We start from the raw sequence: 24,740 nt of genomic DNA, 5'->3' as shown, positions 1-24,740 counted from the left end.
TGAAATGTTTAATGAAATGTTTAATGAAATATTCAAGCTACTCTTTGAGCAGCTGTAGTCTTGGATAACTTCATTTTTGTTGCAATTCTTTAATTTTCTGTTGAGAAAAATATGTTGTTCATGGACCACAGAAGATATATGCAGCCTATGAAGTGTTTGTGTGGGAGGCGTTGCTCTACATAATTCTTTATTCAGTAAAACTCTTTACAGACCACTGCTATTTCTAGCAACTTTTTTCAGTTGAAATTAAAACCATTTAAAACACTGTTTCAGCATTCTTAAAGCATATGTTCAAATTGTTTTTATTCCTTTAAACACTTTTGATTAGTAAAGCTGCAATTTTTACCTGCATTATTTGATTTTTGTGCAAGTAAGACAGTTCAGGTGAACCCAAATTAAGTCTGTCTTGAATTTTCAAAGTATGTGAAAATACTAAATTTCCATTTCCCTAAACTGAAACACTTTTTTGAAAATCTGAAACTGGGCTGCACAAAAGAGCAGCTTTTTGCCTGACTTTTTTCTCTTGTTATCTCTATTCTGTAGACCTCATTTCCCTCCTAGATTGTGAGGAACTGTCTTGAGTATTTGGGAAACTACTCCACACTTACAACACTTCTGACAATAATAATTTAGAAAAATAATATTAAAAAAAAAAACAACTGTGTGCTGAAATGCTTTGAGTGTTTGTCTTTTAAAAGCTTTTATTTCTAGTATGTTCTTAACGGAACTCCCTCCACCACATATCTAAGCATCAATGTACTCATGGCTTCATGTACTCTTCCTTTTTTTTAATGTTGTCATCAGATTCTTAGCACTGTTAGACAGTGTGATGTAGAGATGGTGCTGATTTTATAGACATTTTCTTAATTTTTTTTTTTTAATTTTTATGTCTTTTTTTCATAGTAAGGCTTGTTCTGAACATGGTTGGAAGAGCTACATAACACCTATCAGTTAGTAACTTAATTATTATCTCAAGAAAACTAAAAAAAATCAACACCAAAACAAAAAAAAAGCTCAGTACAAATTTCCTGTAATATAATTTCTTTTTAAGCATGAGTGCCATGTTTCTTATTAGTCAGTAACAGTTTAGTAATGTAGCCATCACATTTGCAGTTAAAGATAAACACCTGTCTATACTTGAGACATCATTTGTCTATAGAAAATGAATCCCAGTGCATTCTTACAAAGTCAAACAAATTGCTCTTGAGGGGTTGCTGGCTAGGTGGTTTTAGCAAAATTAGCACCAATAAAGTTATTGGAGAGAGTAAACATACAATTGCGAAGCAAATGAGTTGAAGATGACTTCTGTCCCGTGCAGAACTGCCTTAAGCCAGCTGGGTGTCACTCTCCACAGGCTGAATAAAGAGGGCAGGTGAACATGTTGTTCTTCCCTGCTGTGCCCACGTAGCCAAGGTCTCATGAAGGCAATTATCTGCATATAAAAAAAACAGAGTGCAAGTTAAAAAGAGATTGCAAGTTAGAAATAAAAATGGTAACAAGTCTTGACCCAAAGAAAGGAAGCTGTGTATTTTCCTGTGGTGGTGGTCATTTTAGGGTTGCTCTCAAGTAAGTATAGTTGTGAGAGAGAGTTTTGCCCTTTGCAGGCTGTAGGACCTGGAGGCATAACGATGAAAGAAGATAGTGACTGCAAAGATGTTACAAAGGGAGTTAAACATCTCTAAGGATTCTCAGAGAACATGCAAACAGAAATGTCAGGAGACTACACGGATTTGTGCTTTGTTTTCCTTAACTACTGATGTTCAGATATTGATCAGTGGAATAAAGTTATTGAGCAGCTGGGAACACCTTGTCCAGAATTCATGAAGAAGCTGCAGCCGACAGTACGGAACTACGTTGAGAACAGACCGAAGTATGCTGGCCTCACTTTCCCCAAACTTTTTCCAGACTCTCTCTTTCCAGCTGACTCAGAACACAACAAACTCAAAGGTATGTCTGACAAAGCAACATGGTTCATATGTCAACAGCTACAATGCAATGAAGGATTTTTTCTATTTTTCTTCTCTCTAGTTACACTCCCTTTTAATGCAGTTAGTTGTAGAGATGAATAACTGTGTGGGTTTTGTTCAGCTGAGAGGCAGCTTTTAGAACTAGGTTTTGGAGACCCTGGTGCTTGGGCAGCCATGGGAACATACATTATCACTGATGTGTTGAGAAAATCCCCATGGTTTTCTGTGTGATATTTCTGTACCACAAGGGACTGGGGTGTTCCTTTACTCTCATTCTTAAACTTGTAACACAAAGGAACAGTAGAACTTCCATCGAACAATCTCAGCACTTGCACTGTTTTGTCTTAGGTGAAAAATACCAGTTCAGCCAGATGCTTGCCTCATAGCTCTACCTTTACTAGACAATAGAAAGATAGTAACAACATCAGCCAAAACAGTCTTCATGTAGCTGAGGTTTAATATCTGCTATGAGTGGATTTCTTCTTTTGAAAATATTCGGTTTTAATATGTGAAGTAGATTAACTTCATGATAGATTAACTTAATATGTGAAGTAGATTACTAACGTAATTACAGCGTGACTAGACGTACCCCTGTAAAATATAAGTTGCAATGATTCTAATCATATATTGAAGTCTTGTTTTGCTTGAACAGGGCATTGACCTTCAATTGGAAGGAGTGATTAATCTGTGTTTACTTTAGAAAGGCTTTCTCAACACAGCTCTGGAACCCCTGCAAACTTGTACTGTGTATCAGTTCTGCACCACTTGAGTACTTGGAGCCGCTTACTACAGTGGCATGTAATGGTTTTCAGTTGCTTGCAATTTGCATGTCATTACATTACCCAGAATACTCTTCCAATTAACAACTGTTTCATAGCAAGGCTGCTGTCTCAGCTCTTGGATCAAAGAGAATGGTCAGAGCAGATGCTTTTGGATACATGGAATTTTATACTCCTACTACAATAAAATTGAATGATAGAATTCTCTCGGATTTGGAGCTAATGAATAGGAATGACTGTCAAACAGTGCTGTTATCTTTTGGATACAGGAAGCACATGCATTTGAGCATAGTGAATGCCAGTTTTTAAGGTATAGCCACAGAACAAGAAACAGTGCATTAAAAAAATTTTGCTTGTTTATCATTGTACCATTCCATGTCCTACCTAAATATTTCACCATAATTTAATGTTAATGGTTTAATTTGATATTACTTTTACTCACCCATGTCTGATAAGATACCTAATAATATTTTTGCACTTATATCTTTTCACGTTCTTTTTCCTTTCATTTTCATTTACACAGGAAATAATTTTGAGCATGGAAGAGCTTAGAATACTACATTGATAGTAATACTAGAAATGTATGTTGTTATCATTTTTTTAGGTGGGTTTAGATGGTATTATATTTGTTACAAACTCTAAACAGTAAAAAATTTGGGTAATAGAGGGATAAGTTTGTGGCCTGATAGGCACAATGGGCCACATTATCAGGTAAAATAAATCAATGTTGCAACATAAAACCCATTGTACATATGAGGCTGTGCATTTCTGTAGTGGAGGACGCTGTGTCCCACTCATTTAAACTTTCTTAAGTGAGGCAAACAAGACTTGAGCGGTTCTGAGGCACTTCCATACCATTACGTGTTCATCCCAGGCTAGAGATTTGACATATTGCTTCTAATGGGATGCCCTAAGATAAGCCTGGTACCTCTTCCGCACTAAAATAGTTAATGCCTCATAGTAAGCTGAGTTAAAAACTTTAAAACGTATAGAAAAGTTTGGATGCTTTTCTGAGACACTCTAAGTGTAGTAAGCTTCAGGCTTTGATTTAACAGTGCCATGATTTTAGACTTCATTATGTGAGCTTTTGTTTTCTGATCCTGGCAAAAATACAGATACCTCAATCATATTTTTCTTAGGTATATTATTCATGCCCCTACCTGGGATCTGCATACAAATGTAAAATCTTATGGAAGCTTTTTAGGGGACTTACGGTACGCAGCCCTGATGTGGGCACCTTCCTAATGAATCTGACCTAAAATGGTTACTGAAGAACTCTTGCTGTAACAAGGCAAGGGGCAGAAATACATACAATCTCTAAAAGGGTTGTGTCATAATTATTTTCCTAACCCAATTAACCCTCCTCTGGAGGCAGTGATTCTTTTGTACTAATACTATGTTTATCTGATTTCACTGTTCTAGCCAGCCAAGCCAGGGACCTTTTATCAAAGATGCTAGTCATTGATCCAGCCAAGCGAATATCAGTAGATGAAGCCTTACAGCATCCATACATTAATGTCTGGTATGACCCAGCAGAAGTGGAGGCGGTAAGTGAGGCGTGACTCCTTACTTCAAACTGCTAAATGCAGATATGATTCATAGACTCCTGCTGCTTTACAGCAGCTTGATAACGAGCATGCTACAAAGAAACAATGTTGTTGTGACTGTGGTGGTCTTTGGATTTACGTGAAATGTGACCTGTAGGGACAGGATGTATCTTGTTGTTGGATTAACTGACAGTAGATGGGAGAAGCATATAAACACTCAAGCATATGAAGCCATTTTCTGCTTTCTTCTAGAAAACATGAAGAAAGGATTTTGAACCCAGTAGCTCACCTGTTTTTTCTAGCTGTGTAAGTCAGTCTGGCAAAAGATGCATTCTCTCTAAACCTTTCCTTGTGGAAAACAGCAAACATCCCTTCCTATGTTTGTGTTCAATGATATATGTAGAGAGGAGGAGAATTAAACAAAACAATACAAAATCCTGAAGTTGGGATTCCAAAAGAACTTAGCGGGACATACATTATTCCTTGAAATGAAGCAGGGGCTCATGTGTTTTCCTGGGCCACAGTTCAATGTTCAGTAACACGTACACTGTGTGCAAACAGAAATGGTATTTTTTCTTATAATCCTGTCATGCTCTAGACACCTCCCTGTGTATCTTGATGATGTTGGTGTTAACAGGAAAAAAAAAAAAAAAAAAAAGGTGCAATCTGTAGGCACTCCAGGGACATGGTATAATATGTATAGGTATAAATTCAGAGATGTTCTCTGTAATACTAATCATGCATGAAAACAGAGCTCAGTATTTCAACAGGTTTAGAAATCTTACTTAACCACAATAGGAAACTAAGACCCTGAACCTTGCAAAATTAAATCTCTTCTGTTTAGCGATATGCTCCAATTCAGTGTGTGTTCTTGGAAGTGCAGTAAACGGAATGCACAAAAACCCATAAAATTTCACACACATAGGATTTTTGGAGGGTATGTTACTTAGGCGTGCTTTATAGGGGATGGTTCTGCTATCTAGAAAGCCTTTAGTTTTTGTGTCCTGTTTAATTTTCTTCAAGAAAAAGGTTTCAGTCTGAAGTGTAAACATTTGATACCTTGCAGTATCTTACCCCCTGGCATGCACATTTTATTTTCACATCCCCCTTGAAGATCTCATTCCACTGTCAGGTACTTCTTTGTATTTACATGCATTCTTAACTCCATTTTATGGAACTACTCTGATGTCAGAACACAGATTTTAGTCCCTCTTTAGATGTGCTTTTCCTGTGAATTTCACCATGGAGAGCCACTTCTGATCCAGAACAGGAAGGGAATTTGGTACAGTGGATATTTCAATGTAATGATTTGCCCAGTTTCCAAGTGTATGCTTTTAGTTGTAATTTAGATTGAAGCAGAAGTTGAATTTTTGTCATAATGAGGTTGCCCTTTTAGAAGGCAAAACTTGCCTCACATTCCTAGAATTACAGCTGATCTTGAAACTCGTATTACTGTCCTCTTAAGCAGCCAAGGTTACATTAGGGGTACATCTATTGCTGAAGAGACAATGGTTTAATTTCTGATTGTACCATAGAGTCCTCATATGATCTAGAACAAACCACACCCTTTCTCTGGATTGTGACTGTAAAACAGGAATAATAATTATTCATTTAGCCTGCCAGGTGAATTGGCTGGAATCTAATGAGCCCACTGGCTCTCAAAAGCTTGCAGTAATTACATTCTAGTTCATTGAGGTGTCTCTCACATGCACCTCCTATCACCATAGATACCTGTACAAATGTGGTGCCACACACTATCAAATCACATTCCTTGCATTTTCACTGTTGGCTGCATTTCATTGCTCAGTAAATAACTACATAAGGTGTAAAGCAGTGGAAAATGAAACTGTCATTGCTCCCATAGCACCTCAAAGAACAGAGGATGTCCTGTGAGGAAGGAGAAGCGCCTTTAAATGTTCAACTTCAAATGCTCGATGTTGTCCCAGTTATTTGTAGTTCACATCTTTATCTGAACTGCATATTTTTAGATAACCCTCTGTATTTTTCACCCACCTGGTACTTTGCAGAGTTATTGTGTAGTTAACATGAACTGAACATCAGTGTCTCCAGCTGGTTTCTCTGTGTCTCTTAGCTTCAGAGTTTTCTCTTCCAAAACATACGATATCTTGTCAATAACATACTATAGAATCATACTAATACTTTTATCATGAGTACTTTGACAGTCAAGTGTTATTGAATTGCTTTGACACCAGTTGCTCTATGGCACAGAGACCCTTCTCTTGTGATCACAGCAGGTTAAAAACGAGGAAGGTTCAGGTTGTGTGCAGTGTAACCTAAATAGAAGAACATGGGGCTAATAAATATAAGTCATATTTTGTCAGAGTGCTAGGAATTCTAGAAAGAGCCTGGCTTCACTTAACACTCATTATTTTTCCAATCTCATTTTCAGAGGGGAATTTAAACCAGAGGAATTTCTTTTCACAATTTAGTGTTCATTAAATTCTAAATTTCCATCTGTTCATGCTGACACACCTTCAGTGGCTAGCTGTGAATCATTTACTAACTATTTTCTGGAGAAAACTTAACTCGGTTGGATTTTCTTCGTCTCTTGATTCAGCTGTTGAAGTGCAGTCAGTCCGTGTTTTTCATCGGCATTGTCTCAATGACAGAATAAGTTTCTCAAACAGACTCATGGGAGATTTATTGCTTTCTGTTCTTTCTCAAAAGAGTGTCCTAAGGTTCTGGGACTGCTACTAACTGTCAGTCACTCTACAAAGAGTAGTTAGTTGTTGCTAGGCTGGAGAGAAAGTTTTACTCGTGCATTCATGTTACAACTTGCCACTTCTTGCTGAATGCTTGATGTCTGACTGGCTACTAGTTCTTTACAAGACAGCAAGGTACCTGTATGTGATAAACTTCTTTGTTGTTAACATGAGTGATTTAGTGCTTCAAGCATGAAGTAACTTGTTTCCTCTTGGAAAAAGCTGTGTTGGTGTGCACAACAGGCCATGTCCATCCGTCTGTGACCTCAGACATGGATCAGGGGAACCTAGTGTAACATCCAGAATACCATTTGGAGTATCTTGTAACACTGCACTGACATCCGGCGTCTTAAATGATTACAGTTTTGTGCAATAGTTTATATTATGCTGTAAGCCCCAGGCTCTGCATTGTGCTAATTCCCTTGTTCTACTTCTGTGTTACTTGTTGTTACAATCTTGTATTACTAAGGGTATTGAATAAAGAATTGAATTACTATCACAACAGTTATTGCGATGTCTCTCAAATACAAACTTCACAGAAACATCCACCTTGTACCAGTTGCAGAAGAGTTAGGATCAAATTCAGTAAACATTTCCTAATGCCATGTACTAAGCATGTCACAGGCAATGGTAAAATGACTGTCATCTTATGTATGTATATTAGATCTTGACAACTTTGTATCAGGGGTAGGAGTTGGTACTCATCTAAAAATTCCCAACAAATGAACTCTTTGAGAGGTAGGTACTTTTGCTGATTCATTTAATAATCTGACTCTCTCAATTTGTCTATACTGAACTAAACCACAGAAGTTATAACCGGGTATAATTGCATGGAGAAGTAGTATTTGAATGACATGTAAAAACCTGAAAATGGTTCTCTGGCTCATTAATGTTAGTTTTAGCCAAAACAAAACTCAGGGATAACAGTACAAAGAACAGATTGCAGTCTGATTCTTCCAGGTTGTGTACATCTTAAGTTTCCCATTCCAATTTGAATGGAACAAGTCATTTTTCCCTGTCTTGGTAAGCTATTTTATTAATTTGTGCTATGAAACAACTGCACCAGCACATTTAATGAGTGACTTTTCTAATGGATGTTTGGATCTAGCCCACTGAATTTTGGAAGGTGAAAATGGAATTTACATCTGCTACTGGACCTCAGTTCTGCAGCTGAACCTGTTTCTAGATGTAAACCAGAACACAATTCTAGATCAAAGCACTGTTGAATTGTGTTGAAATCCTCATGCTACTAGTCCAGGTCTTTTTTGTCCACAAACTATGCTTTAGTTTGTGAAGCTTATAAAAATGTCTCATGGAAAGTTAGAGAAATGTGTACTGGTCGTTAACTGTTTCACTGAATGCAGTTAAGAGTTTGTCCCAGTGTGGTCTCAACTTTTTGTGCCTACCTATCTTAGCTATGTTTGGGAGCCAGCTTTTATAAATGAAGGACAAAAGTAAATTAAAGGCTACATTCTAAATAGTTTTTTTCAAATCATTTAACCCCATTTTTCATTATGATTAGTCATGTACAGATTTAGGATCTCTGTTCATGATTGGAATAGGTTGACAGAAGGTTTACATAAATGTGTATCAGCCTAAGGCAAGACTGCTACTATCAAGTTTCTGTTCTCAGTGTGTAATAAGTTGCATTAAATTGTTTGTGTTCCCTGCCTGGAATATTTCCAACCCAAGGAAGAGGTGGTGATATTTTCTTTTCCCATGGTAGTATTGCAAACTTATGTAATAGTAAAGGGATAGAAAGAGATTGAGCTGATGTGGACCACAGTAGTCATTCTTATTGAAACTAATGTCCTTTGCAACATTGTTCAACTCTTCGCTGTCTCTTAAAGGTATTGTCTCATATTTTGATTATTGGGAGACTGGGCTACTCTAACTCTTTGCTGCTTTAGACAGCTGATAAACCCGTTAATGGATTTTGCATTTGCGGTCTCTGAGTATTCAGTTTTACTCTTGTTTTCTATTCTTTGCTTATTTCATGTTGAAATTCAGAAGTGCTATTTTTACTAAGTTGGCCATTTTTTAAGCATTTTCCCCTGGTATCTTTACCCCAAGGTGATCTTTTGATAAAACAGGTTTTAGGTGGGCATTTGTGTTTTGTATTTCACTAGAAATGCCACAGTTATTCAGCATGAGATTTGGTCCTTTTTTTTTCCACCGTCCTTTTGTGGATTTTCCTTGAGGTAATCATGAGCCTTACTGATTTAAAATTGCTTGCTCCTGCATTTTACAAACATACTGGGTGGGTTTTTTTTTCACAATTTCATTCAGTGAGTCTTCTCTTGTGTCAGATTCTGGCTTCTGCAACTGGTCTTATGCAAGGTGCGTAGATTTCTTTTTCCTGTCTGCTGAGAACAAAGCTTTAGGGACATAAATTTAAGAAAAGCCTTGTTGTCTTTGACTCAATAAAAGCTCAAAACTTCAATTCTCTGTTGTCTGGGTTCTGACACGAGCTGAATTACATCACTCTGGGTGTGATGAACAGCTAGATCAGAACTCCTCTGTTAGGCAGAGGGACCAGGAGCACTTTACAGAAGTTTACTGAGTACTTCTTCGTCTTTTCCTGTCTTCCTTTACACAAGGAATTACATTGTATTTGGGGATGTACCTGTCTATTAGATTTCAAGTAATAGCTCTGTTGATTCCTGGTGGAGGGAGAAGAAAAGCCGTAAACCAGGTTTTACATTTTGTCTTTCTATATCACAGACAACAGGTACTAACTGCAGTTTTTGCTTTCCCTTCCCCAAATGGGCCTTGTCTCTTCCTAGAATGAGCACTTCACCCACTAGCTCACAGCTTCAGACATTTGCATCTATCTCATGGGCTAGGTGCCAGCAGATACAATAGGACTTACCTATTGACTGCAAAGTGGGCAGGCAAGGATGGGGAGGTGTGGGAGAAAGGATAGATTAGCAAAGACGAATATTCTGCCACTTCCTTAGGGAAAGTTTGTAGAGGACCACCTTAATGAATTCTCCTTTAGGATATGCAGCATGACGAGGTTCTATGAAGCAACCCTGCTTTTTCACAGACTGACCTGCAAATGTGCAGGCCAGGGAACCTGACAAGAGAGCGATAGGAAAATGAGTGATGGAGATACTTTTGGTCACTTGCATTGTGCTTAACTTCCCACTGTTTTTCCTGATTGCCCCACTGGGACTTAGAAGCCTGCACTGTGTAGCATCTGCTCACGTTCACTGCACTCTCTCTTTCATAGCACTTGATAAGCATTTTTTGACAGAGTGAGGTCTTTCATCATGTGACTGAAGATTTGGTGGTGGGGTGTTGTTTTTGTGGGTTTTTGTGAGTCCTCCTCCCATAGTGCATAACATGGGGCAGGATTCCTTTCACTATCAATAACCCTGTGGAGTAGGGATAACACAGAAAGTAGGATACAGAGGTATTAAACAAGATGGCATTTTCAACCAGTATAGCATTGGGGTGAATTTAGTTAACTTAGCTGCCTAGTTAGATTACTCCTTCTCCCCAGTAAATGGCTTCATCAAAAGCAGCTAGGGCAGCTAGGCATCTGTTGTACAGTATTCATTTGGTTCAGAGGCCTAGGAGGACAGATAACTAAAAGCATTTAATGTGACAGGAATTTTGAAGTGAGCTGTAGCAATATCATGAAGTGTCAGTGTGTGCTGGAGTAGACTGTGAGGAGAAATAAAGACTGTTCAGGGAATAAGCAGAAAATTTGGTGTCAAAGTTTAACCTGGAGGTAACAACCCTCTGCATCTGCCCAGATTTACAGCTTTATAAATGTGAGGGGAACAAATAAAATAGCCCTGTCCAATTAAAAAGCAGACCAGTGAGACAGTAACAGTGCCTTGTTATAAGTCTATTAAAAGTTTATGGTCTTTCACAGGCTGTATGGGGGCAATAAAACCATTATGTCCATTCTACTGGGCAAAGACTGTAACACAAATGGAAAGCGGTAGGTATGCAATACCCTTTCCCCCCCCCCGATGAGTAACAGCATTAAATTTTTCTAGTTGGCCTTAAATGCCATGTTGTGATTCCCTGGTACAGAGAGGAAGAGGATATATTATTAGTTGTGGTACTTGCTACTTACTAACAGCAAGAGGTTACACAGCAGTGCTGTGACTCTCACACAGATTTCTGCAAATCACATCCAAAGCCCTCAATGGCTCTGAAACAGTCATCATATTTACATTTAGAAACAGGCCTTGCACAGTATTTACGCTTACCTGTGGAGTGAATGGGTGAGATAGATTTTGGGTTTAGAGGAAATTCTTATGTCTAACACACTAACGTAGTTAGCCAGCTTCTTTTGTGCCCACTCAGCTTAACAGAATCACAGAATCACAGAATGGTTAGGGTTGGAAGGGACCTCTGGAGATCATCTAGTCCAACCCCCCTGCCAGAGCAGGGTCACCTACAGCAAGTTGCACAGGACAGCGTCCAGGCGGGGTTTGAATGTCTCCAGAGCGGGAGACTCCACAACCTCTCTGGGCAGCCTGTTCCAGTGCTCCACTACCCTCAAAGTAAAGAAGTTCCTCCTCATGTTAAGATGGAACTTCCTATGTTCAAGCTTGTGCCCATTACCCCTCGTCCTATCACTGGGCACCACTGAAAAAAGACTGTTCCCATCCCCCTGGCACCCTCCCTTTAAGTATTTGTAAGCGTTAATAAGATCCCCCCTCAATCTTCTTTTCTCTAGACTAAAGAGACCCAAGTCCCTCAGTCTTTCCTCATACGAGAGATGTTCTAATCCCCTAATCATCTTTGTAGCCCTTTGCTGGACCCTCTCCAGCAGATCCCTGTCTTTCTTGAACTGGGGAGCCTAGAACTGGACACAGTACTCCAGATGTGGCCTCACCAGGGCAGAGTAGAGGGGGAAGAGAGAGTATCTTGGATAATAAAGTCACAGTGTTAGGTTCTCCAGAGCATGTATCATTGCTCTGAAATTAATTTGAATAGTGTTACTCACAGTTAAGATAATTTCTGTATTCAACCAACTATAACTAAAATACGAGTTTTTAAAAAATATGAAAACATACAGATAATGTGTGTTTATGGAATTCCCAAGATTTTAGGAATCTGTTATCAGTCTTCACACCTAATTTATGTCAGAAAACCAGAGTTCAAAGGAGAAAATTATTATTTACTAATATTACACAGGAAATATATTGCAAAATCAGAATAGGAACCTATAGCCCTTACTTCTCTGTTTTATATTTCAGTTAAAGGTTCCTTCTTCCTCTATATTATATGCAGAAACTGTCTCAGTTCCACTTTTTTAGCTAACCTACCAAATGCTGTTGCATTTGGACTATTATCATGAATAAATGAGACACAGGATACCTCTCTCCCTCAAAGTGTTCTTGTTCTTTTTTTAGGAAAGAAGACATTTCCAACATCTCTTGCGTCCATATGTAGACTATCCTGTTTATTGTAGGTAATCTCAGTATCTCCCTGATGACATATTAGCTTCTCTGTTTTCTTGTCTGAAAATGCTGTGCTTGAGACTTTGTTTATATTTATACAGCTGCCTTATTTCAAAGTTCCTATACATTCTTATCCCTCATTGAGATGATCTGTGAATAAATCTCAAATTTTATATTTAATTTTTCATATCTCCCCTAATGCTTACACGATGCTGTTTATATGCATGTTTTTATCTCAAAACACTTAAATTGTTTGTGAACAGAATGTATTCCTAGACACATGCTTTAGAATAGCTTTAGCATTGCCACTTGGGTGGCTCTGAAATCAAATTTCATAACACTCATGCTGGTTGTTCTCTAGGACTGCGTTGGCTTAAACTGCCTGGTCTTTCTTCCGTATTGTTGGCATTTGAAATAATTTTGAATGGGAGAGATACCTACTTACCTGTATCAAAGGCACATTCTTCTGCAAGACTGTAGCTGCTGTATATTCCTCTCCTTAATTTTTCAATTATTACGTTATTTAATTTTTAAAAAAACCCAAGTACTTTTTGATCAAAAAGATTTGCTTGCACATTTCTGGAAGATCATATTTTAGAAGATTTTCTGCTGTTTAGGGGCAATTGTTTAGGACCTAATCTTGCACATTTTTTCTTGACCTATAAATGATTTAGGAATCACTTTGGTTTGGAAACTTTTGAATATCTGTGTGATCTCATACTGGTTCCCACTTGGGAACAGTATAGTCCCATTCCATGGGAATAAATCTAGTAGCAAAATTTGCTATAGATTATTATCTGATGTTTTCTGTTAACTGGTTTCAAAATTCATCTTGGATTTTACTGTACCTGCAGTAATTACTTGTTATCTGACATATGCCATATATTAGAAGAGAGATTTCTTAGAAAATGGAAAGAACAGATGTTAAAAATGTTCTTTTTAAGCATTTCTCTATGTTGACAGAATTTCAAAACAGTGAAAATTTTTGTGGGGTTTTATTCACTCTAACTTACAATGCTTTTGTTATTAGTTTTATTTTCATAGGATTTCTATTTCACTGGAGTATCTCTGCATCTAGGACCACCCACAAGGGGCCAAGTTGTGAATTATCATTCATTTTTGTGTGCATGCCAACCTGTGTGTTACATTTTATTAGTGAGATGCTGGTTCCTACAATGCTTAGGAAGAGAGGTTGGTTTGTGGTTCTCAGTTGGAGGTCCTGTCCAGGATAGAAATGGCTGCTGTATTCTGTTAGCCCTGTATAAACTATCTATGACCAGCTGTTAAAGACAGTCTACTCAAATGAATTTCAAGTTTCCTAGTTTCTCCTAAGAAAAAAAAAAACAATCACCCATTTATTATTTTACCTGTGAGTGCTGAGCATCCATGATGATGGAGAAGCACTTCTGGAGAGCTCTGTGACTTTGGCAAGCAACATTTCAAAGAAGGTGTCACCTTAAGTACATGTGACACTTCATGGCAAAATCAAGGCGATCAGATTGTGTGCCTTTTCTGGTGTTCTTTTCTCTTGCTCAGCCCTGTGTGTATAGGTATATCTAAACTCTTCGGTGAACTGCCACAGGGTTTTTTAGCAATCATTTAGAGGGTTTGGCTTTCTGCTTAGAGGTCCATGGCGCACATCTGTTGTCTCACAAAAGAAGTTTGCAGCTCTGCTTTGTACACAAGTACAGATATTTCCTCTAGTCAGTGACATCTATCCATTTATAGCTGATTAATTATGGAACCTGAACACAGGTTCTGCAGCAATATCTGTTAATATCAGTGGGAAGTAGTCATTAGAGAAGAGGCATTTGTTTTCTTCTTTTTCTTTTCCAAACAAAACTAAAGCTTTTTTCCAGCTTGCTGTTGTATGTATCTGCAAGCTGTTCAGTCATCTTGATTCCTGCTTCATGGTATCCTTACTGTCCAGCTGTTCAGAAGCAGCTCAGACCACAGTTTCTTTGATGCACACTGTGTGGAGTTTTCCAAAAGGCCCTGCAAAGAGTGCAAGGAACGAATGGGCACGGAGGCATCTCTTCTTCCACATCCACAGTTGAGATCATTCCCAGCCCAGCGTGGAGTCCCTGGGCAATACAGGGTGAAATCCAAGGTCATTGACACTTTCCTCTCTAAAGAGACTTCAGGCCTCTGGTGACAGCACACTGATGTGCTTTGTCTTGCACTGCAAAAATAAATGTATAAATAGTATCAGTAACACAATCTAGGTTGTAGCAAAACACAAAGGAATTTTTATATTTGCCTACTATGAGGATCTAAGATATTTAACACATTGTTTAACCTCACACCATTAGTTTTTACAGCCTCCATTGCCTCTGGTATTTGTATATTGCTAATTCTATTGTTGCCTCGTATGCCACTCCACAACTACTGCTCCAGACCCTGCAATTCTGGGAACAGATGCAGAATCAAGCCTTGCTCCTGCCAAGCTTTCTAAAAACAGCTCATCTCAAAGTCTGCACTGTGCTGGCACTAGCTCTGCAGAGGCAGGGACAGAGATGGCACAATTTATTCAAGTGTGAGCTTCAGCCCATGCCCTTTGCTTTCTAGCAGTAGCATACAAACCAATCTGTCTTGCTTTGGGAAAGTGAGACTATATCAGCCTCAACGTATGTTTTGCTTTTTTCCCTGGAGAAAAGCTTTTCCTCCCGGGATATTAGAAAGGTATTTAAAAAATCCAGTAGTCTCCTGATGTTTATCTGATCACATGAAAAAAACTGTCTTTTGGGGGTTTTGTTTTTGTTGGGTTTGTTGGGCTTTTTTTGGGAGGGGCAGTTTAGCAAAAGATCCTTGCCAATATTTTGGAGGGTTGGGGGTTGCAATTTTTATTATATTCAACGAATGTTAAATGTAATGCAAAAATATTTTTAAAAACACATTTGTAAAATGCAAGGCCAAGAACCACTGAAACAACAAGGAATTCTTTTAATATATACAAGAAAAATACAATTCATTCCTTCTCTTCTGTGTTCAAAAACAGATTCTATTCTTTTTTATTGTTGCCAATGCAATTGCTTACATATCGGTATGATTTGGGAAGAAAATGGCTACCTTAAACTGAAGCTAGATGCTGCCACCCATAGGCTTGATCCACACTCTGCTTTGATTTAATACTAGTTTAATTATACCGCTTCTGAAACCTGTCCAAACTAAACCATATGACTTTCAGTTGGGATGTGCTGTATGAAGGATTTGTAAGAATGTCTATAATACTGTAGCTGCATCCAGATAGAAGACTAATAATGATTAACTCAGTAATTTTCTAAGGCATTTGAATTAGGCAGCAGAGTCATTTTTAGGCCAACCAAGACTGGAATCAGGTGCCCAGGAGGACCCAGGTACTGCAGCTGCTCTTTTTGTTCCATTGCTGTGGCTATACTCGTGTTAAAAACCTCTCTTCCTCCCTCTAATTTTAGAACCTGGTTTAAAAAAAACCCAAACCAAACAAGTTAGCAGAAAATGGGCGGTCATAATAATACTGGAGGGGATTATCTAGGTTTATAACAATGTACTAGGCTTTGCGGTTCTCATTAAGATTAATGAGGATTGTGAGAAAATAAATTCATTCCTGAAACTGCTGTGGTATTCTCAGGTCAACTCTGTGCCTTGAACCAATGAAAATATGTTATAAGGGCTCATTTCCTTGTATTAGAGAATTTAGATGGGAAAGCTTCACTTCTCCCAGCGTGAGACCGCTGGCCTGGCCTCTCAACAGAGCACCATTCACCTATGTTCTGCACAGGTTTTAGAGTTTATAGATCCTGTCTGTGTGAAGAGGAGGGATTTATTCATGTCATTATCACACTGAATATTTGTTTCCCTTGGCTCTCACATTACTGCTTAGAGCCATGTTTCATAGCTCTGAGTTCTGCTAGCTGACAAATAAAGATCTGCAGTATAAACTCTGGTACAGCAGTTAGAATGCTGTGCAGGTGCAGTTTCTGGCATCTTGTGGTGTGTGAAGTACAGAGTTTGGTTGCTCTCCCTCGATTGTCTTCATAGCAAAATAGGAGTTCATTAACAAATGAGATTATTCTGGACTCTCTCCCTGGAAAATGTCTTTGTTTCCACAATGTGTTAATCAAGGAAATAACTATTGCTGCTTTTCTTGTTGTCTATTAGCCAATTATGCCTGCTTAAGACATACCTGAAATAAATTAGAAGAGACGTAAGCCAAAGATTTTGTGGTTGTGTGCACTGACGACAGGAATGTGCATTTGATCGCTTGTTCCTTTTGATTCTGTAATTTGCATTTGGGAATTGAATTAGTGAAGGAATCTATCCTCTTACTTGTGGCTAGGGGAGAAATACCCCTGTTTTTCTATGGAAGGCATAAAAAGAGTGTTTACACTTGGTAGGAGCAATTTTACCCACACCCTGTGCTTTTTGTAAGCCCCTCCCTGAAACTTTTAAAAATGTGCAGGATATTCTTGTCCAACTTGGTTTACCTGCTTTCCTTCCATCTGACAGAGAACCAATGGGTCTGTTGCTGTGATTCAGACTACAGCTCAGCCAAACACCTCCCCTACTGCTACCATAAACCCCAAGAGCCAGCTACGTAGTGGAGCTGACAGCACCTGTACGTCTTGTGTAAACTCTTAGACCCCCAGGGTTTCCTTGTCTTTGTCAGCTTTCTCTGCTTTTCCCCGGTAGGAAATGCACGCTGCAGGGCTGGCTAAGTGGCTGAGCAGGTTCAGCTGGAGAAGTGGAGCGTACTTACCATATCCTGCTGGGCAGTGGTGAGGGTCACCTGCACTCTTTTGTAACATCCAGCTCCCTGATATCACGATCAGCAGAAATATGGAGTGCCCATGGAGATGCATTGATTTTGGTTGAATCTGTCTTAAGCTTCAGGACTGACTGGAAGGGATCGAGAATGGTTGTTATGCTGCATAAGAGAACAGCTGCATTGGTTTTGGATTCAGACTTCTTATGTGGTTGTGTCTTACCTTGCTGATGTAGCAAAACCTCAGGTACCCCTCCTGCGGCCTGGCATTCACTTTAACTCATGGCACATGTTTCAGGTTTCTCTTGGCACTTTCTCAGGTATGAGACTTGATAATCCAGTACTTCACCTAATTCCCCTGTCTTTAGCCGTGATACAAACGTCACTCTTGTAGGAACTTCTCTTGTTTTCAGTGGACTTGTCCAGTTCAGCTATCATATAATTGTCCTGGTCCACATTACGTCACTGAGCTATTACTTTCTCAGTTATATCTGTAGCATGCAAATAGCTTAATGTTAGAGTCCTGAGAGCAAATTCGCAACTTAGTGAATCAGAAAACAGGTCAGTAAATGTGCATTTAATAGCAGGATGTTTTGAAAGGGACCATTGTGGTCGAGTGCCCAAGAAGAAAGTTAGAGGAAATACTTAGGAGCAAGAAAACTCTCGTAGATCTTGTTTTTATCTTCATTCAATACTCTTACCTCAGATGCTGAAGCTTCTTTGTAGAAGGAAGGAGGAGAGAGTCCTCTGCATTAATTGGCTGCTGTATTTGGCAGCTAACATCAGGACAGACAAGGAACACGTGGCTTAGATACCTAATGAAAGCAGGTATTCAGGCTCTCGGAAACTCTAGTTGCCTTTATCTCCGTAAATTCCATGATCTGCTGCTTCAGTGATGTTCCCATCAACTAGAAAATACAGTAAAAAATAACAAAAGAAAAAGAAAGAAGCCTTTCTGGTCAAAGCAAAGTTATTTAAAAATATGTATACTGGAAAGCTTGGGAATTTGGAACATGGATCAGAAATTCTGGCAGGGACATTTACTTTAAAATTACAGTTACTCTGAGAAGTTTGTATAGCAGCGAGTGCGATGTCTAAAGGGCAACTTAAAAATTAATATAGTAATATTATTACTACAAATTAATCAGGATTGGTATTTGTCTGGTACTCAGACAGTACTTTCTCTGCCATTGAAAACAATCTGTGTGTGGAGTGTTTGGGCTCAGTATAAGCACAATGGCATTGTTGACCTAGGTTCTATTTCTATTGCAACTATGCCTCTTGTTTAAAAGAGGAAAAAGGAGAAATATATTGATTTCTTCTACATAGAGGATTGAATTCCAGAAGTGTTAATCTCTTTAATATTCAAATGTGTTTTGTGTGGGTTTGCATGTAGAGGACAATCCACTAAATAGCTTTGTTTCTCTCCTGCAGCCTCCTCCTCAGATATATGATAAACAGCTGGATGAAAGGGAACATACAATCGAGGAATGGAAAGGTAATCACAGTTTAGAATTATACAGGAAGGGATATTTCAGCAGCAAAATGGCCACGTCCCACCACCAATTGCATCTGTGTAAAATCAAAAGAATTCCCTTGACATGAGGAATTGACAAAACCAAAAGAATTCCTTTGACATGAAGAATTGACGCTGGCCCTAGTAACTGCTCTGTGGTAGTGAAAATATAAGAAATGTCCTGAGGGCTATCATTGTCTATACAGGTTAATGTTCACACAGGAGATGCAGAGTCCAGTGCTTCACTGAAATCTAAGGATATCATCTGGAGAACAGGATACTGTTCAGCAGAACGATGCACCAGAATTTTACCCACAGTGAAAAGCACTGTATTCCTGTACTGCTTCATTTCTAGGTAGTGCAGCATTGAACAATTTGTGTGTTATATTTTACTCCTATTTGTCTCAATTCAGCTCCAAAAAGAGACGATAGGAGAGGAAGGGAATGGAAGAGAGGTCTTAGGCGAGTAGAGCTAGCTGTCAGACTTGTGAGGACAAGGCAGGGCAGACTGAGGGAGCGCATGAGAGGACTACGACACAGTGTTCCATGATAGTTGTTTTGTTCCTGACCACACATGCTGGTTCCTGTTTGTAACTGTTGCAATTCTCTCTCCAGAACTCATCTACAAAGAAGTAATGAATTCTGAAGAAAAGACTAAAAACGGCGTAGTAAAAGGACAGCCTTCTCCTTCAGGTACTCAGCCCCATTGAATAACTGATGTGTTTTCTATACTGACAAAAAGAAAATGGAGATACCTGAAGCATTTGGGCTACACTTGCAGTTATGTAGAGCAAGTTAAGAAGTTTTTACGCATTCCAGTGCTTCTAATGGATTGATTAATTGTGCTCCACTGTCATGTTAATACCTAAAAATTGGTCTGCTTGCTATTTGAGGTATAGTTGTCCTGATATTTTCTGTGGAAAGATCTGTGGTTACAGATTATATTCCTGTGTGGGGGGAGGTTTATCTCACACTATTATTATTATACTGCTTCTGGATGGATAACTGAACTAATACTCTGCTAGTTGATATAAGCAAAATCAGTGATGTTACCATTTATCCATCTATTGGACACTTGACACTGCACACACACACAACACTATGTAAGCATACAGTACCTACTCTGGTAGTTTATCCTTTCAGAAGTCTGATAACATTAGAACAGCTTGCTGACAATCTTGGTTGACACTTCAATGAGAAGGGAAAGTTGTCTTCAAACAGAGATTCTTAAAGTCCTATACAAGAAAATCGTAACTAAATTTTATCTGAGGAAAATTCACATCAGCTGTCTCTTCACAGAAATGCAAAGTGTGACTGCCAGTACATAGAAATACATATTTGTGAAGGTACGCTTTCACTGGCAGACTTGAAGTGCCTGGATTTTGAGCAGTGTTCCAGTAGTGTTTATGGGTAAAACTACCTACCTTTTGCAGAGCCTTTCCTCAAAGTAAAATAATTTAATTCAGTGCTCTCTGCATATTTTTAGAGAGATTTTTTTTTTTTTGCATTCTCATTTTTCACTTGCTGCTCAGCTAACTTGATATTAGAACAAGAATGCATCATTGGTAACTGACAGGACAAGGGGAAACATGTCAACAAAGGAGCAAGTCAATAGAGTGCTGGATGGAAATAATTAGAGCAGTAGCACTGGACCTGAATTTTGACATCAATGAAGTAAGATATTGAAAACAATCCATTGTGTTCTTGCTGAGTACAAACAAACTACAGGACTTGCAGATTTAATTTACCAATCTACTGTACCAGCAGTCAAAAGAAATCTGGAGCCCTGACAAGTATCTGATAAATCCTCATTCTTAAATCTCTCTGCTACAGAATGGTGGTTGCAGTCTGATTTACAACTGAGAAACATTGCAGTTGCCAGTTTCAGGAATTAACTACCATGGGGTTTCTTTATGTACGCCATGTTCTGGCTTTCCTATGTGGAAGGTTTTTATTGTTTATGTAAAACACTTCCAAACACATAAATTGCCATTTCTTACCTGTCTTCCTTTTGCTGTTCCCCTTTGACTGTTTTTAGACTGTTAGGCACCAACAAGTATAGCAACTACTTAAAAATTACTCTGAGATGAGGCTCTTTTATGAAAAATTAGGTTTCGTGGTTTTCATCACTTTGTGCACCTGACTTAGTTTCTTTCAATTGAATGAAATACTGAAAGAATGAGGTAAAATGAGTCACCAGTTTGGAGCATAAGGGAAGTGAGGAAGACTGCACACACATTTCTCATTTGTCAGTATTCTTGGCAAGAATTCAGAAGGCTAAGATTTGGCACTCTATCAGCAATCATAGCAAGCAAACTGGAGATGAGTTTCCATGATTACCTGATCAGAGCTTTTGGGAAGACAGCTGAAGCTGACAGCATCAAGGGTAATAGTTACCAATAGATAGTGTAGGCTACTTTGAGTGCCTGCGTATCAGGTTGTCAGTCACTTAGTGCTTCCTCTTGTACTGTGAAGAATTAGTTAATACAACAACATTCAAGTTTGAAATGTGGGGCTAGGGGGCACCTCAAGTCCCCCTTATGCTCATGTCCAAAATCAGCTGTGTCTAACTGTTCCCAACAGATACTTCTGCTGTGTCTTCCAGAAAACCTCTGTATGCTACCTTGTTTACTTTCAAAAAGCTTTTTGTATTGTCATGCCCAAATATTTTTTTGCTGCAGTTTAAATCTGTTATTTCTGTTCCTGTCTCCAGAATACAAGGAGAACAGTTTCCTCCATTTTTCTTTCTGGCAACTTTTAGCTCAAGTAAATTCCATTCTCGCATCCCTAATCAGTCTTCCTTACTTTGAACTTCACTACCTGCATCTTTCAATCTTTCAAACTTACTGCTTTTCTCTACACTTTATCTAGTTGATTTCTGTCTTTCATAGCTCACAGTGTCCAAATCGATCTCCTTAAGGCACTAGTAGTGCTGAACAGAGTGGAAAGATTTACATGTAGGTGTGTTTATATGTATTACGTAAACATGTAAGCAACATGTGCAAATAACATATGCGTGTCCACATGCACACATAAATATTGAATTTAATTTTAGATAATAGTTGTTGTTTTTCTATTCTCTCTATGTTACAAAATTGCTGAATCATTCTGTTTTATTTATAAATTCAGACACAGTACCCCTTACTGACTTGTTATCTATTCAAAGGGTCTATGCCACATCATTACTCAGCTGGGAGAATAAACATACTTAGAATAAAATATTTTCTCAGTGGAACTCAGTCCCAACAATACATGTGAGAAACAGCCACTAAATTTAATCAACCTTCAGGACTGCTGACTAATTCACACCCTTATAACATGAAGATATATACCTTTCATACATCTATATCCTCTCCAAAATACACATACGCATGTGTGATAGCCATATAAGTATATATGTGCATCTTCTGTTGAGGTCTCCTTCTGGGTTCCACAGAAAATGTATTATTTATTTTCAATTCTTCTCTTTACCAAGAAGAGCAGCAGAACTCTTCACTAGCAGTTTCAGGCTCTTCTGCTATGTCATTTCTAAAGCAGAGACGTAAAGGATATAAACTGTTTTATTCAAAGATATGGGAGGAGTTTACTAATACTATTTTCTATTTGGTTAATGCATTTTTAAAAGTGTTTCTCACTGGTATTATAAAACAGTAGGTATTTCCATTAAATAAAAGATTTAATACAAGGCTATAGACTATTTAGAATTAATGATAGAATAGTTTGGGTTGGAAGGGACCTTAAAGATCATCTAGTTCCAACTCCCCTGACCTTGGCAGGGATGCCTCCCACTAGACCAGGTTGCGCAAAGTCCCATCCAACCTGGCCTTGAACACTTCCAGGGATAGGGCCTCTACAACTTCCCTGGGAAACCTGCTCCAGTGCCTCACCACGCTCAGAGTAAAAAATTTCTTCCTAATATCTAACCTAAACCTACCGTCTTTCAGTTTTAAACAGTTACCCCTCGTCCTATCACTACACTCCCTGATTAAGAGTCACTCTCCACCTTTCCTGTATGCTCCCTTCAAATATTGGAAGGCTGCTATAAGGTCTCCCCAGAGCCTTCTCTTTTTTCCAGGCTGAATAACCCCAACTCTGTCAGCTTGTCTTCATAGGAGAGGTTCTCCAGCCTTCAGATCATCCTCGTGGCTCTCCTCTGGACACTCTCCAGCAGGTCCATGTCCTTCTTATGTTGGGGACTCCAGAGCTGGATGCAGTACTCCAGGTGGGGTGTCATGAGAGTGGAGTAGAGGGGCAGGATCACCTCCCTTGACCTGCTCGCCATGTTTCTTTTGATGCAGCCCAGGATGTGGTTGGCTTTCTGGGCTGTGAGTGCCCACTGTCAGCTCATGTTGAGCTTCTCGTCAACCAACACCCACAAGTCCTTCTCCTCAGGGCTGCTCTCAATCCATTCTCAACCCAGCCTGTGTTTGTGCTTGGGATTGCTGTGACCCACGTTCAGGACCTTGCCCTTGGCCTGGTTGAACTTCATGAGGTTGGCACAGGCCCACCTCTCAACCCTGTCCAGGTTCCTCTGGATGGCATCCTTTCCCTCCATCATGTCGACCACTCCACACAGCTTAGTGTCATTGGCAAACTTGCTGAGGGTGAACTTGATCCTGCTGTCCATGTTGACAACAAAGATGTTAAACAGTACCAGTCCCATTACTGACCCCTGAGGAATGCCACTCATCACTGGTTTCCACTTGGACATCAAGCCATTGACTGCAAGTTATTGAGTATGGCCATTCAGGGAATTCCTTGTCCACCAGGTGGTCCATCTGTCAAATCCGTGTCTCTCCAATTTAGAGACAAGCATGTCATGCGGGACAGTGTCAAAAGCCTTGCACAAGTCCAGGTAGATGATGTCAGTTGCACTTCCCTTATCCACCAACACTGTAACCCTGTTGTAGAAGGCCACCAGATTTGTCAGGCACAACTTGCCCTTACTGAAGCCATGTTGACAGTCACCAATCATGTCATTATCTTCCATGTGACTTAGCAGTTACCAGGAGGATCTGTTCCACGATCTTGCCAGGCATAGAGGTGAGACTGACTGGCCTGTAGTTCCCCAGGTCTTCCTTTTTTCCCTTTTTTAAAATAGGGGGTTTGTTTCTTCTTTTCCAGTTGGTGGGAACTTAAGTTCTGTCCAAATTAAATAACCTTGCTGATATTTGCAGATTTCCTCTGCTTTGACACTGCATACTATCTAACCTCCTCTCGCACTCTCCCCTGGTCTTCACTGCCCAGCTATAGTTTCATACCTAACATTTCCAACTGTCTTGTCATTTGTGGATACCGAGTATAGTAAACAGCGCTGATCTTAGTGCACCTTATTCTTAGCAGTCCCCTGTCTTGTTGAAAATTGCTCTTTTATTCTTCTGTCGCTGCCTTTTAGTTGCTGTCTGATTTGGTCACTTTTGTTGCTGTCACCCAACAACTCCTCTTCTGTTTTGTGCAGAGCCTAAAATAAGAAGCTAGTGGACTTGCCAAGCACTGTGACATTGGATATCAAGAGTTACTAATGACATGATTTATAAGAAGCTGAGCAAATCCCCAAGACAAGGGGTTTTTTTTGGAAACAGCAAAAGCTGTGGTTCTCCTTTGGTTTTTTTCCCCCTACATCTGTACCACTTTGCAGCTGAAGTCTTAAAGGCACCTCCATAGGTGCTAATTAAATGGGACTTCACAGGAGCCCTCTGAGGAGGGAATCCTTGCTTTACAGCAAGGAAACTGATGTATGGCTTAGAAGAGTAGCTGTCAAGTCAATAGCAGAGCCAGGAACAGATCCCAGGAGCTCTTTCTCACCCGCTCTAAACTTTTGCTCTTTTCTTCAACCCTGCAGCCAGTGAGAAGCTTCCTGCCAAAGAGCACATTCATCAACAGGGCTCTTTCTCTTTTGAATGCACCTCTGTCATTTCTGCGCTGTTTCACCTGGCACCCATCCCTTCAGGAACAAGCCGTTGTAGCATCAGACAGGTGCTGAGAATAGCAAATGAAGTGTTGCTTACTGACCAGGACACCTTTTGGCTGGGTTT

General features: G+C 39.3%; 1 protein-coding gene across 2 annotated transcripts in view; it reads left to right on the top strand.

The window, feature by feature from the left end:
- The window catches only part of MAPK10 (mitogen-activated protein kinase 10), an 85,583-nt gene that overhangs the window by 58,415 nt on the left and 2,428 nt on the right, over nucleotides 1–24,740 (top strand). For both annotated transcript variants that reach the window (XM_009883937.1, XM_009883936.1), the window contains exons 8-11: nucleotides 1,765–1,947; nucleotides 4,169–4,293; nucleotides 18,624–18,687; nucleotides 19,321–19,398. In XM_009883937.1, the coding sequence (XP_009882239.1) occupies nucleotides 1,765–1,947; nucleotides 4,169–4,293; nucleotides 18,624–18,687; nucleotides 19,321–19,398 (450 nt within the window). The remainder of the gene's footprint in view (nucleotides 1–1,764; nucleotides 1,948–4,168; nucleotides 4,294–18,623; nucleotides 18,688–19,320; nucleotides 19,399–24,740) is intronic.

Source organism: Charadrius vociferus, unplaced genomic scaffold, assembly GCF_000708025.1.
Source record: "Charadrius vociferus isolate BGI_N301 unplaced genomic scaffold, ASM70802v2 scaffold684, whole genome shotgun sequence".
Taxonomy (NCBI): Eukaryota; Metazoa; Chordata; class Aves; order Charadriiformes; family Charadriidae; genus Charadrius; species Charadrius vociferus.
This window is presented reverse-complemented; position numbering and strand designations above follow the sequence as displayed.